The sequence below is a fragment of the Lissotriton helveticus genome, chromosome 1_1 (assembly GCF_964261635.1).
Source record: "Lissotriton helveticus chromosome 1_1, aLisHel1.1, whole genome shotgun sequence".
Taxonomy (NCBI): Eukaryota; Metazoa; Chordata; class Amphibia; order Caudata; family Salamandridae; genus Lissotriton; species Lissotriton helveticus.
The window spans coordinates 589,138,145-589,151,250 of NC_136057.1; the positions used below are offsets into that span (position 1 = coordinate 589,138,145).

Sequence of the window (13,106 nt, forward strand, 5' to 3'; positions counted from 1 at the left end):
AATAATTACCCATAAATTCAAACTGGTATAATAATAAACTATATCTCTTTCATATATTCATGCTGGTTTGACCCTTATGTGTTTATCGTGAGTTTCTGTAATGTTTCATTGCTGCCAAGGCAGTTTTTAAGTACATTCGCCTTCATTTTGTATGTGTATGTCTTACCACATTCAAATGTGCTCTGCATGTCAACCAGTTTCATTTGCATTTACAGGACTTCCAAAAAGTGTTCTAGGTATGGTATCTCAGTTCTAAAATAATGCCCTTTTACGGTCAAGCCGACCAGGCAGTGCAAGCTATATGGATGCAAAGACCTATTGTCAGATTACAAAGAACTTACAGTGGTCTTAAAGCCCACCCATTGCATATTTTTCTTTGGCTTTATTTTTACTCCCATTTTCTTGCTTCTTATTTAATGGCTGGCCCTGTACATCTTGTGTTTGTTCCTCATCTGGAGCACACCCGCTCTACTAGTGTCCTTCCGCTGCTCACTTTTAGGGTAATGCTTTTTCCTTTGGCTTAAGGAGTTTGCCAACGCTTGTATGTTGAACCTGACAATAACACTCCACGTAAACGTATGGCAAACACTATGAGATATTTTTTCCTTCGCAGCCTTGCATTTCAAGACACTCAAAGTACTGGACACCCATAGGTTTGGAAGTGAAAACTATGTGCCGAGAAATGCCCAACGTGCAACCTTTTAGCGTACGCTACTAACCCAGGAACGTATTCCAAAACTTGGACATATTTGTTTGTTTCTGGTGCTCCTTTGGGTGCCTGAGCAGTAAGGAACTCTGCCTTCTAAAAATCCTCATCTACACAAGAGTTCCAATGGTTATCTGCCTAACCAGAAGATTGACTCAGACCACAGAGCCCCAGGAATGACACATAAACTAACTGCTCACCTGGTCCTGCTGCTGTTTGGTCAGCTCCATTTGCTGGCGTTGCTTCTCGATTTGAGAAGCCGCCAGCTTCTTCTGCTCATCGTGGGCCGCCAAGAGCTGCTCCCGTAAACTGGTCAACTGGTTAATCATGCCCATGAGCTGCCTCTCCTTCTCAGCGAGGCTTTCTGGAGTCCCTGTTTGTGGAAGGATAAACAAAGAAAGGGGTTAGACAGATCAAAGTTACAGTCACCAAGTAAGAGACATCGCCATCAAGTTCTACATACATCTTTCAGCCTAACGTGATCTTTATCTGCCTATAATTTGACAGCAAGCATTTACAGTGATTTCAACTTTTGGACTAGTTAATAATACATGTGGAGCCAGGAGAGAACCCATTGGTTTGTTAGGACCAGACAGATTCAGTTTTGTCGTGAAAGCCCTTCAATAAAATGTACTAATTGGAGAGCTAGAAAAGCTACATAGGGTCATTAGCTTACCTAGTACTCATACAGATATTTCTGCATGAATTCTTCCATCCACTGCCAAGCCACTACCCTTCTTTCGTCTGCACTTACGGCATGCAAATATTATCACACAGACTGCTGCCCGAAGAATGGTGAAAATGTGAAAGTTTTACTGAAGTGCGCAGAGTGACATATGTTTATTGTGTAGTATGGAAAGAGAAATTCAAACACCTTCACATATGAACATAGGGTGTTCATTCAAAAATGCCTTCTTCAGAGTACCCTTCAGTCAATTGCCTGAATACTACTGTGCTATAAAGGGAAGGTTATGCAGTCTACTGATGGCTCTGATACACCACTTAAAGTCTTAAAATTAAAACTAAAACAACTAGCTTCACTTTTAAGAACAAGCTTGTTTACTCTTTTGTTTCCAAAGTGTTTTACATAAACGGATATAAATGCAATTATTCCTATCAAATTGGCATTCAATACATGTTATGGTCTTCTGAGTCTTAAGAGGCTGGGCAGTCCTGGCTTGGAAAATGACCCAGGACCCTGGTGCTTTAAACCACTCAGTCGTTTCTCTGACATGAACCGGTTGAAACACAATTTTTAAGGAAAACGTGAAATAATGTTGCTGGAAAATACTTCAGGCTCAAAACATTATTTGCATCATAAATCAGCCACAGGTCCAAGACAAAACTCAAACCTGGTACTTTACGCTGCCATCAAAGAAAGACTTTAATTGCCTATTGTGATGTGTGGGTTTTTGCAGCTCAACGATAGGATGCTGGTTACGGCTATGTTCTCTAATGCACTATTGTATCTTATTGGACTACCGATTTCAGCTATTGAGGAAAATTGACACATCATTGCTGAAGCACGCTAACAAAAATTCACAATAGCTGCATGTTTCTTTCTTAGTTTAATCATTTGAATTACAGTATTATAATAAATACACTAGTGAAAGTACAGGGTTATGCATACTTACAATTAATACAATTTAACATCCTATTGAGATCACCAGGTATTCGTACAACAATCTAATTTCTAGAATCGTAAATGGCCTTGGTCAGAATATCCAACATAAACCCATTCAACATATTTACACTGAAAGCTTTAGACCCCCTCCCCCTCCCGCCCCCACACCAGGGTCAAGGTTCACCTACAGGAACACTCATGTTGATCTGATGCAAACAAAAACTTCTGACATTTATACTCCTATTTTTCACAATTTCGCCATTAATTGTCTCATAAGCCTAACATTTAAAATGTTAGAAACAATGTCGGTGTAGGCAAGTTGGGAAGAAATGGGAAGCTGGAAATAAGTGAGCCGAAAGAAGCTTTTGGTCACAGCACGCTGGTTAACTCATTTGCCATTTCTGCTTCCAACAGAACCGATAGATATGTACAATGTATATTTATGGTATTTTATTTTATTTTTTATTTATAAAGTTTTGTATAGCGCAAATATGACCCAGATGGGTATCAGAGCGCTTCGCACTTTGGAAGGGTAGGAAATAATAAAGGGAAAAACCAGCGTCATTTAAGAATGCAGGCAAGAGCAATGACAAAGCGGGTATTAAAGAACATCACATTTAGCTAATAAAATAGCGTACGGTGAGAAGAACAAACATTACTTATAAGAGTATCGCAGTCAACTCTGAGCTTCACAGGTGTTAGTCGATATAGTAAGTAATCTTTGGTTTCAAGAGAAAAGAGTTTGCATTCCTTGATGGTCTACCCCCTCCAGATAATTCTAGCCTTTGAGCTAGGTAACAGGGGGTTTTGAAATGGAGGGCTTTGTGAGTCAAGCAGGCAATCTTTAGCTGTATTCTTGCTTTGTAGGGCAACCAATTTAGAGATTTTAGGGCTGGGGATATGTGAGCATTTTTTTTGTACCCGTAATCAATCCGACAGCAGGATTAAAGGAAGCCCTTAGTGGGGCCAATGTACATTTGGGGAGGCCACAGAGCGTAGCACTGCCATAGTCTAGCCTCGGCAAAACAAGCGCTTGAACCACCTGCTTGAAGTCATCTTGTGGAAGGGATGGTTTGAGATTCCCAAGTATCCTCATCTGGTGGTTAGCACCCTTGCACACTTTACTAATATGATTCTTCATGTTCAAGTGCATGTCCAGGGTGATTCCAAGATATTTAGCTGAATCAATAATGTGAGGAGAGCAGTTGAAGGCAGTGAGGTGTTTCATCCAGAGGTCTATCTTGGGGGTGTGATTAGGAGGAGATATGAGAAGGAAATCTGTTTTGGAGGTGTTGTGCAGGAGATGGTTCTCAGTTAGCCAGTTTTGAGTATTCGTCAGGGTAGAGTTAAGTGAAGTGAAGGCTTCAGAGGAGGTGATTTTCAGGTAAAGTTGTGTGACATCCGCATGCATATGAAAATGAATGTTTTTCATATTTATGCGGTATGAACCTCTTGCTAAAAGCATGTCCCTTCTGATTCTAATCTCATTGCTTCTTCCTAGCAGATAGGACGTGGAGCATGTTTTGTGTCTGTGCAGTCTTAAGTCTGGTGTTTGTTAAAAGGGCCTTTTTAATGTCTAATGCAACATTGAAGAAGGTGTAACCAGTCCTTTGGAGATGTATCCAATACAGGCCATACAACAATAAGTGCTACACAAAAGTGACGTCCAGCCTCCCGCTGTACAACGGATACTGCATCCTAACCCATTGTGTGGCCATTATATACAAGACATTATTGAAGCACATAAAACAACTCATTATTTTAGGCTTATAATTAAATCAACATAAAAGGCAGGATATGATTTGTCACATGAGATAGTCAGGCAATGGCGCTTTCAGTTGAGAACCAGGGCCCGAGATATTAAGTCACTGGGTACACGGCTGTTCTGAAATAAAGCTCCCCTAAAGAGAGTTTGCAGAAACACAATTTCTAGTATTTGGTCTTCTCCTACCAGGTTGAAAGTGAAACGCCTGGAGTACTAATGACTTTGCATCTGTTTTTCTTGTCGCAATCTAAGAGCTGCATGTAAACTCTTTATCCGAGTTGTAATACGGATCAGACCCATGCTACGCAATACCTAAATCAGACTCTGGAAGAGTTAGACTTAAATCTTTTTGTAGATTTAATAGTGGCAGACTATCTTGAGGACTCACAACTCATGCTGAAGATTGGAACCATTCTTATCACGCCAACAATAAAGGGTTTCTTTAAATCAAAATATTGTTATGTGTACTCAGCTCTAGACTATCTTTAATCTGTTCACAAAGCTACAAGGTGTGTGTGTCATTTATTACCTAGCATGGCCATCTGATGCTAAACTGGACCCTTTTTCAGTCAGCTGCTCCTCAGCGTTATTCAGTCTTAATCAGTCACAACACGTATTGGCAAGCACACTAGTTCTGGCTTTGAAGGACCTATATACGTAAACATAAGCATTCACAACTGCAGTTTATATACTTTGCATGTACAAATGCAGCCGGCCCTATTGGCTTTGCCAATGCTTGATAAAAAGTAGGAAATAATATTGTTTCTATGCAAATAGGAGATAAATAGCATTATTGTGGTGACTGAATGTACTTTCCAGATAACAAATAGTCCCTCGTTAATTCCAATGAGGGAAAGATACATCGAACAGCTGACATCACGAGGTGAGAGAGCAATCCTTTGAGTAGAGCCAAAGCCCACCTCACATACAAGAGTTGTTAACAATGCGTCTTGCAATCCGCTTTATTGTCAAGTCAGACCCAAAAACACAAAAGGGAGCTTATTTTAAAGCACAGCAACGGGATTTATCGAGGACTCGGATACTGCACACACGTGGAAGACGGGATCATATGAGCCAGCACCAAAGAAAACAGAGAAAGGAACTTTTCTAAACTCATTTTCACTTGACGGCAGTGGCCAGGAAGAAGGTGTTTTTAAGTCTAGAAAAAGGTTCTTTGTAGAAGCAGGGTTACTTCTGGAAATGAGCCAAGAAACAAGCAATGTGCGGACTGCATTCTTTCTCTACTGACAGAAAGAACAAAAGACACACCAAAATGTGTCTAAAGTTGACAGGTTTCCAAAAATGTCTTCACTAGCTGAAAGAAGAAAAGACACACCAAGCATGCAACTCAGTTCTACAGGTTTCTTAGTTCCTGGGGTTGGGATGACTTAAGATGACAGAATGACATTACAATGGCAGTTAGTCACAGTTTAAACAAGCAATGGCTACGCGTACAAAAACGCATTTTACTCCCCCAACAGCATATTGTTCAGTGTAGAGTTCAGCACTTGGTCAAGAAGGTTTCTCAACTGGATCTTAGAGTGTAGATTTGATAGGGAGTGCTAAAAGGCTGCCCAGTGGCTCCTGGCGTAGCTTTCTCCCTTTTGAGGGGACGCCGATGTTTACACAGAGGTTTACTTACACTTCTTTAGTCACAAAGAATGGGGCAACCAACTATTGGTAGGCTGCCCTGGTCCTACAGGCACAGAGCATTACCCAAGAATTTATATCTGCCTCCTGGTAGATTGTGCTTTGGCTAGTGGGGGCATTAAGGTTACAGAGAATGAAAATTAAAGAGAGAAGCTCGCCAACTTGGCATGATGCCTCAATAAAATCTTATAATGTTCTCTTATACATGTTTCATTATAAATATATAACGTTTTTATGTTGTTTGTTAAGTGCTGCATACCATCTTATAGCAGCTTCAAAGTACCTAAGTGTAGGGTAGAATACCCAGTAATCCTGCAATTAGAAGATCGAGGAAACAGGCAGGTGCAGGCACCAATGGCTGACAAGAGTAGACATTTACAAAGCTGAAATGAAGGTCATAAAGTCTTAAAAATCCCAATTCTAGCCTGGTAGGGAGGTTAGTAACCATCCGTAAGCAACTGGCTGGCCTAGCAGCAAATCGAGTTGCAGGAGTTCGATTTGGACAAAGACTAACAATAATCCTGTTTTATCACCTCAATTTCAGTAAGTGAGACTCGTGTCTCAGCTCTTCATAAAGAACAGGGGAGGCCTTAGGCATGTGCAAGCTGTGCACCTGCACAGGGCCACCAAACCCCAGGGGCCACCACACCAATATATATCCTTAATATAATGATCCTCTGAGGATGGATACATATTTGTGTGGCGGCCCCTGGCAGGGACTCGGCAGCCTCCGGCTCTGTTCCACTTCTAAACACCCTGACCCCCTCCTCTTCACTGGCCTCCACGCTCCACCCCGCCCGGACCCCCTCTTCCGGGGCCCCCTACCTACGCTCTCTGCCCAGGGCCACCATGAGCCTAGAGCCACCCATGTAAAGAACCTTATATATGGAGGGATATTCCCCTGAATCTCTTATGTCGTGGTGGCTGAATGGTCAGTCCATACAAGTTGGCAAACTTTAGACTTCGGCTCAGAAGGCAATAGACAAACAGCTTGTGAAGCTAATGCAGTGAATAGATGTAGAATGTCACAGAGGCAGAGGGTTTGAAAACTGGACCGTGATGAGATAATGGAGGAATTTCAATGCGGGCGAAATGAAACCAAGTCATTGCAGTCCCAAAAGATGTGATGCATGGTTCTTTCAAGACGTATTTGGGTGAGCAATATAGAGACTATTGCAGTGATCGAGGTTTAACATAACCACAGCTAGGTCCAGGCCCATGCAAGTGGTAGAATGTGTAGGAAGCTGAGGAATAATCCGTTTAATTACAAGAGCGACAGTGGTGGTCCATAGAAGGGGCCTTGACCAATGTACTTGTTAAGAGTACAGAGCCTATTAAATCTTTTCAGGGGAGGTCACTCAAAAGAACTGTGCCTGAGAATTCTAATGTCTTTTAAAAAAGTAAAGAGGTTACAGAGCAGGTTTAAGAGCATGTCTGATATACATTTTATAGCCACTTCAATACCGTCCCTCCAATACTTACCTGCTTAAAAGATCAATTTGGTAGGTGAATCTGTATCATGGCTATGTCCCAGGCAGGCTTCGAAGCATCATGACATGAAACAAGAATGCTATTTTCATTCATCAATGCAAGAAAGTCCTGAACGGACTGTTCGATCCAGCAGCAGGAAATGCTCCCAACAATCAATTTACACCAGCGATCCCACAGCGGTGCAAGCCAGACAGAAGTGCATTAAGAATGAAAGCTTAATGTATTATATGAGGAAAGCATACCATGCCCTGACCAACAAGCAGCCGCAAAACTGCTTACCGTGATAAATTAACTGACCTAAGTTTAATTGATAGAATAAATCAAAGCGGGGGCTCCCATGCCAACTTGGAACTCTCTATAATTTAGCGCTGTGAAATACAACCTACGAGCTTTAGCAATAACTCTGTACAAAGGTGGACATTTATTTTTATTCAAGTAGGCTTTTGACCCCCTAGAGGAGAATATTCAAGGAGCAGTGAATTACAACTACTCCAGCGAGCAGTCACCAGCACTGCCATTATTAACCAATGCATGTGCACGCAGCAGTTAAGAAAAGCAAATGCAAGTTCTTCGTCATGCTACCCTGGAAGAGTGGCGAGAGCAATGGACCAGGTCACAACAGAGAGTATATTTCAAGTATTTCAAATGGGTTTCTCTAAAACGGATTGTGTATTATGACAATTTATTTATGTAATAGTTTTGTAAAGTGATGGTCTGTGAGGTAAGTCACTTTGCAGTGTTGCTGTTGCAGTTTTTTTGCTCATGCATTCCAGGTTGGATCCAGCCATATGCAAATCAGTCTTGACCCTGCTACCATGGGAACAGTCCAGTCTGAGCTGCCAGGCCAGGCCCTCCCTGGACTGGAAACAAGCATCCTGGGAGCAGTTATCGGGTTATCAGCCCTCATCAGCAAGGCTAGCTTGACTTCAGTGGCATGGTGAGCACGGGACCCACATATGGGCATATCCATCCCAATCGGGGAGTCAAATGAAAAAAGAACAATTGATGGACGGAATGCTGAACAATGTCATTCACCCCCAGTACAGAGATCTGGGACTAAATTCATTGTTTTTTTTGCTCACCATGCCATTCCAGTTTAGACCCAGCCATATGCAAAACAGTGTTGACCCTGCTTCGTCCTGCAGGAAAGAGGCAGTTGAGACTAGGAAAGTTTAGTACCCCGAGTGAGGCAGAATACATGGCTGATGTAGGCCAGGAGCTCAATGGGGGTCACCTGTAAGTGGTTATTTATGTTCCAAGGGTGCCTGTCCCTGTTTCTAAGGGTAATAGTACAGGTTGCTCCAACAAATGATTGATGCTGCAAAAGTGACCATATCAACTTCAAAATGTCTGCCTCACTTTGCTAGATTTACTGTTAATGTCCTAGAAGTCTATGCATTATAGACAAGTCCACTCGAATTATGTGGCATGTGGGAAACAAATTATGCAGCAGGATGTACTAATTATGCAGCAAGAAAAGGGATAATATGCAGCACAAAGTGGCAAGTTTTTGCTAGTATTGCTTCATTATTATGTGTTGTTCACACATGTTAACGAAGTCTGGGCAAAGATTTTACCCCATTAGTACCACTTTAACAATCAAACACAGTAATAAAAATGACCAATCAACCTTTTTTTCTCCAGAGTTTTATATAGCGCGAACTAGACCCGGGACATTGGGTATCAGAGTGCTTTACATGAGCACCAGTTTCGTTACAGATGAACACATTAATTTTCGTTAGGCACGGGGAGATTAAATGATTTGCCCAGAATCACAGGATTTTGGGAGTCGTTACCGAGACTCGAACCCGGTTCCCCAGGTCCGAGGTCAACCACTCTAGCCGTAAGGCTACATCCTCTCTCAACCTGTGAGAAGGACCATCCACTGTGCGGTAAAAGATGCCACCATATATTTATTAACTTTTGAGCCGACGGAGCTGAAATCAGTTTTTTTTGTTTAAACTCCGCAGATTAGGCAGCAGTTGACAGATTTAGTGACAAATGCAGCAAATCCATAATTATGCAGAAAATGCTGCGACCGCAAAATCGCATAATTCCAATACCCTTGATCATAGGGCACACAGGCAGTACAAGCATACATGAAAAGCATTCACTCAACTTGTAAAGCCGAGGAACATTCAGCAATGTGTTTATAAAGTGGTGTCTAGCCAACAAAAGGGTTTGCCTTTGCTTCGTTAGGGCGCATATGATTATTTAAGCAAGAACTATAAATGCTGTTGAGTGCAGTGATTGGGCTAGTAGTCAAAGAAAAAAGCTGTGCCACTTGTAGAAGAGATTAGGTCAAATATAGCCCCTCTTGCACAAAGTACTTCTTTTGTGCATTTATAGTCGGCCGTCTTCCTCTCTGCTCGTTACTGATTTACTAGGGGTCGAGTGACCACAACTCTAGATAATTAGCATCACTTATCAACCCAGGACTCGCGCTGTTCTTTCTAATGGTTTGCAGGACAATTCCTGTTATGGTTTATAGGGTGATCTGTGATGTAGACTAGTTGTATCGCCCCAGAGGTGTAGCTTGGTTAGTAACACTAGGGGGTGAGCTTCAGATCTTCCGACAATTACGCTGGCATATATGTTAATTATTGTACGAGAAGGAGCACATAAGGGGAACTTAAGGGCCAATGGAAAGGGAAAGAAGTGCAGATTATGAGGGACACCAAAAACACAGTTTTTATATATACCCATGTTTTACAACCTTCACAACAGAAGAGTGCGTGTATGTTTTGTCTGAGTGCGTATTTAAAAATCCAAGGTGAAATCCGACACACCTTACCATACCCGACTTAAAGCTCCTGTACCCAACTATTTACTAAATACTACATTTATTAAGGGGGTGTAACACTCAATCCCCCCTTCCACAAAGCTACGCGCCTGTACAACCCAACATCTACCCTGAAGGACATGTCTGGGGCAACACGGAGCATATAATGACTGTACAGAGCAAGTAATCCTGACCCAGGGCAAATACATTTACTAGAACAAAAAAGACATTTTAAAGCATAATACACTAAAACGGGAATAGCGTTTATTTGGCTAGGCATGTAACAATGACAAGCAACCACATTTGATTAGAGGCCACCTTTTATGTGGTGAGCACTTTGTTGATCTGGTGTGAAATGACTGCACCACATCCATGAAAAGTAGGGACGAGCTTTGATGTCTTTCCAATAGAGAATTAATTATCAAGGGAAAAAAAGGTCCTCGAAAAAGAATCACACCCTTAAAAGGATGTTGTGCACCTGCTAGGCATCATGCTCCACTTCAACAAAGGCAGTTGTGCCATGTGAAAGATTGTGCACTGAAATGATCGTTGTGTGTGCCTGCGTCCCTCACCAGTTTATTTTTTCAGTAGAGTAGTAACTAGGCTTACTTACCTTCCTCTTGTCCAGCATTGCTTAAAATGTGTTATCCCTTGAAATCCATGCACCGAATCTGCCACGACCACTTATCTCAAGACTCGGAGTGTCACCTAAGAGATTATCCATCTTAATGCACACATGAAATCTACATAACATACGCTTTGATTCAAGGGACTCCGATGAGCTATAGTGTCACTGACGGATTATCTCTCTTAATCCTTCTTTGACAGACTATGGAATATATGGCGTGCACTCGCAGCTTCAACATCATCGCGCAAAACAAGATCCAAGACTAACACTCTTAAATGGCGCATTGCGACTGAGGCGATAAATGCTATGTAGACCACTTCAACCGCTTTTCGATAGGTTTGAAAGGAATAATTGGGATGCCGAGTGAGAGCGACTTCAAATATGAGGTACTTGATATTAGCAGAAACCCTTTTAGGACTCCCCTGGATCAGTACAATGTCCACATAGAGAAGACATCAATGATGCAAATACATACAGAACATAATACCATAACATTTGCATTCTAAAACAGTCCACTCGGCCTTTCATGCTTCTGGGCTGGTAGCAAAAGTACCCCTGACTTGAGCACTAGTGACTTGTGTAATATTAACACTCGCAACTGCTGTGCTCCGTGACAACTCACATCGCTAGTAGTCGCAGTAACTGTAAGTTCCAGCACAAGATGCAAACTGAGTTGATGGCAAAAACATGAAGAAATGATGGGGGCCAAGAGAGTGACTGTACTTAAAAGTGCCTTGAAACAATCTTTGCGACCCAACGCAATGTCCATTGGCCAGGCAGAGCCCAACTTAGACCTTCCTTAACTAGAGCTCAGTCTCCGTTACAGGTAATACTGGACTTTAAGAGCAATGAATAGCTGAAGACAGCAGGGAAAAGTAAGTGTCTGGTTGTACAACTTCTTTGAGACATGGCTGTCTTTGGCTAACATTGCCAAGCCTAAAGTACCAGTGTCTCTTCATTATACCAGAGCTTTGCACTTTGCTTAGACTCTTTGAAGCAAAAAGTGGGTATTTTCCACTGAGAACATAGGCAGCGACAAGTGTGAACATAAAAGAGCTGCTCTGGTCACCACAACACTTCACGCGTAGACCAAATTTCAAATCAACAATACTGCTACCAAGCACTGCCTAAAGTGTAACGTGTTACCCATCCACTAATGCGGGTCAGCGCCTTGTCTGAGGTATGAAGCACTATATAAATGCAATTACAGACCAATTTATTTTATAAGCAGCAGAACAAAATATTTACTTAATTCCTTATAATATTATACTTTTTACTGATGTCTTTTTCAACATTTTTCCATCGAAATGTTAGCAGGGTGAGCCAGTAAGCTTTCGCCCATGAGAAACATTGAAACAAATACCATACCGCAGCTATCAGTGCAGTATAATCCTTGCAACGCCCACCACCCCATGGGTAAAGCAATAATACATCTACACTGCACTGCTGTGCGGTAATCAGTCATCTATGTAAGTGCAAAACATGAGCGTCTGTGCCTCAGACCCAAGAGTTGGTATCAGGACTTCCAGGCAGTGCCCAGGTGACCTACAAGGCCCTCGACGGATAAGCCCAAGATACAGTCCTGCAGCCGGGGAGGGGGCCTGCCCTCACCTGCTAAAGCCTTATCATGCTGCTTTGGACAGGCGGCCCACGCTTGGAAGTCCAAGGAACACGTCCACCTATGACCGACTGCACCAATGCACCCATCTCACCACAAATCCCCCACAACAGTCACCTTTCTAAGATCCGTGCGTGCCCTCTACGCCTAATCAGAAAAGCGCCTCGAGGCGTTTGTTGAGGAGAGCTGCGCCGCCCCAGACACAACACTCGCGTTCTTAAAAACAAACGCTGAACAGTTTTCTTTTTCCTGAAGCACTTTTTATTTTACATTATGAAAGGCTAAATATGTAATTGTTTTATCACATAATCGCTTTTACTGTCAAGGTTACATAAACCACACATGCTGGTTTACATTCCACCTGCAGCAGATGGGCTATCGGCGAATTAAAAAAAGAATAACTCGGCTCAGAAATCTGGAAAGCGCCTGGTTACCTCCGGAGCGCTCGCTCGGCGGCTCTTAACGGCGGTGCCAGTTCAGCTTTAAGGCGCAGCGCTTCTGCAGGGAGTGAAGCCCCTGGCGCCTTCCTGAGGGCTGAGGTGACTCAGGCGTTTCCTTTCGGGGCGCGGGGACTCCGCAGCGAAAGTGTGTCACGACAGGCCCGCGTCGCGAGAGGAGCCCTTGATATTCCAAGTCACGATACTTCAGAGCGGCAATCGGAGTACATTACATACACCTGTCAGCTGCAAAACTTTACAACTTACGCGGATATATTCTTTATAAAGCGAAAATACACGAATTCGTTTTCCTTGACTGCAGTGACAAAGAGGAACAGAGGAGGGCCCTGTAATGCAACTTTAACATGAAATTTGGACATGGTTCAAAAATTCACAGTTTACACG

The 13,106-nt window shown here is 42.5% G+C and overlaps 1 protein-coding gene across 3 annotated transcripts in view; it reads right to left on the reverse strand.

Annotated features, from left to right (window-relative positions):
• Positions 1–13,106, reverse strand: part of SOX5 (SRY-box transcription factor 5) — a 454,156-nt gene that overhangs the window by 195,720 nt on the left and 245,330 nt on the right. For all 3 annotated transcript variants that reach the window (XM_078674095.1, XM_078674096.1, XM_078674097.1), the window contains one exon: positions 907–1,079. In XM_078674095.1, the coding sequence (XP_078530221.1) occupies positions 907–1,079 (173 nt within the window). The remainder of the gene's footprint in view (positions 1–906; positions 1,080–13,106) is intronic.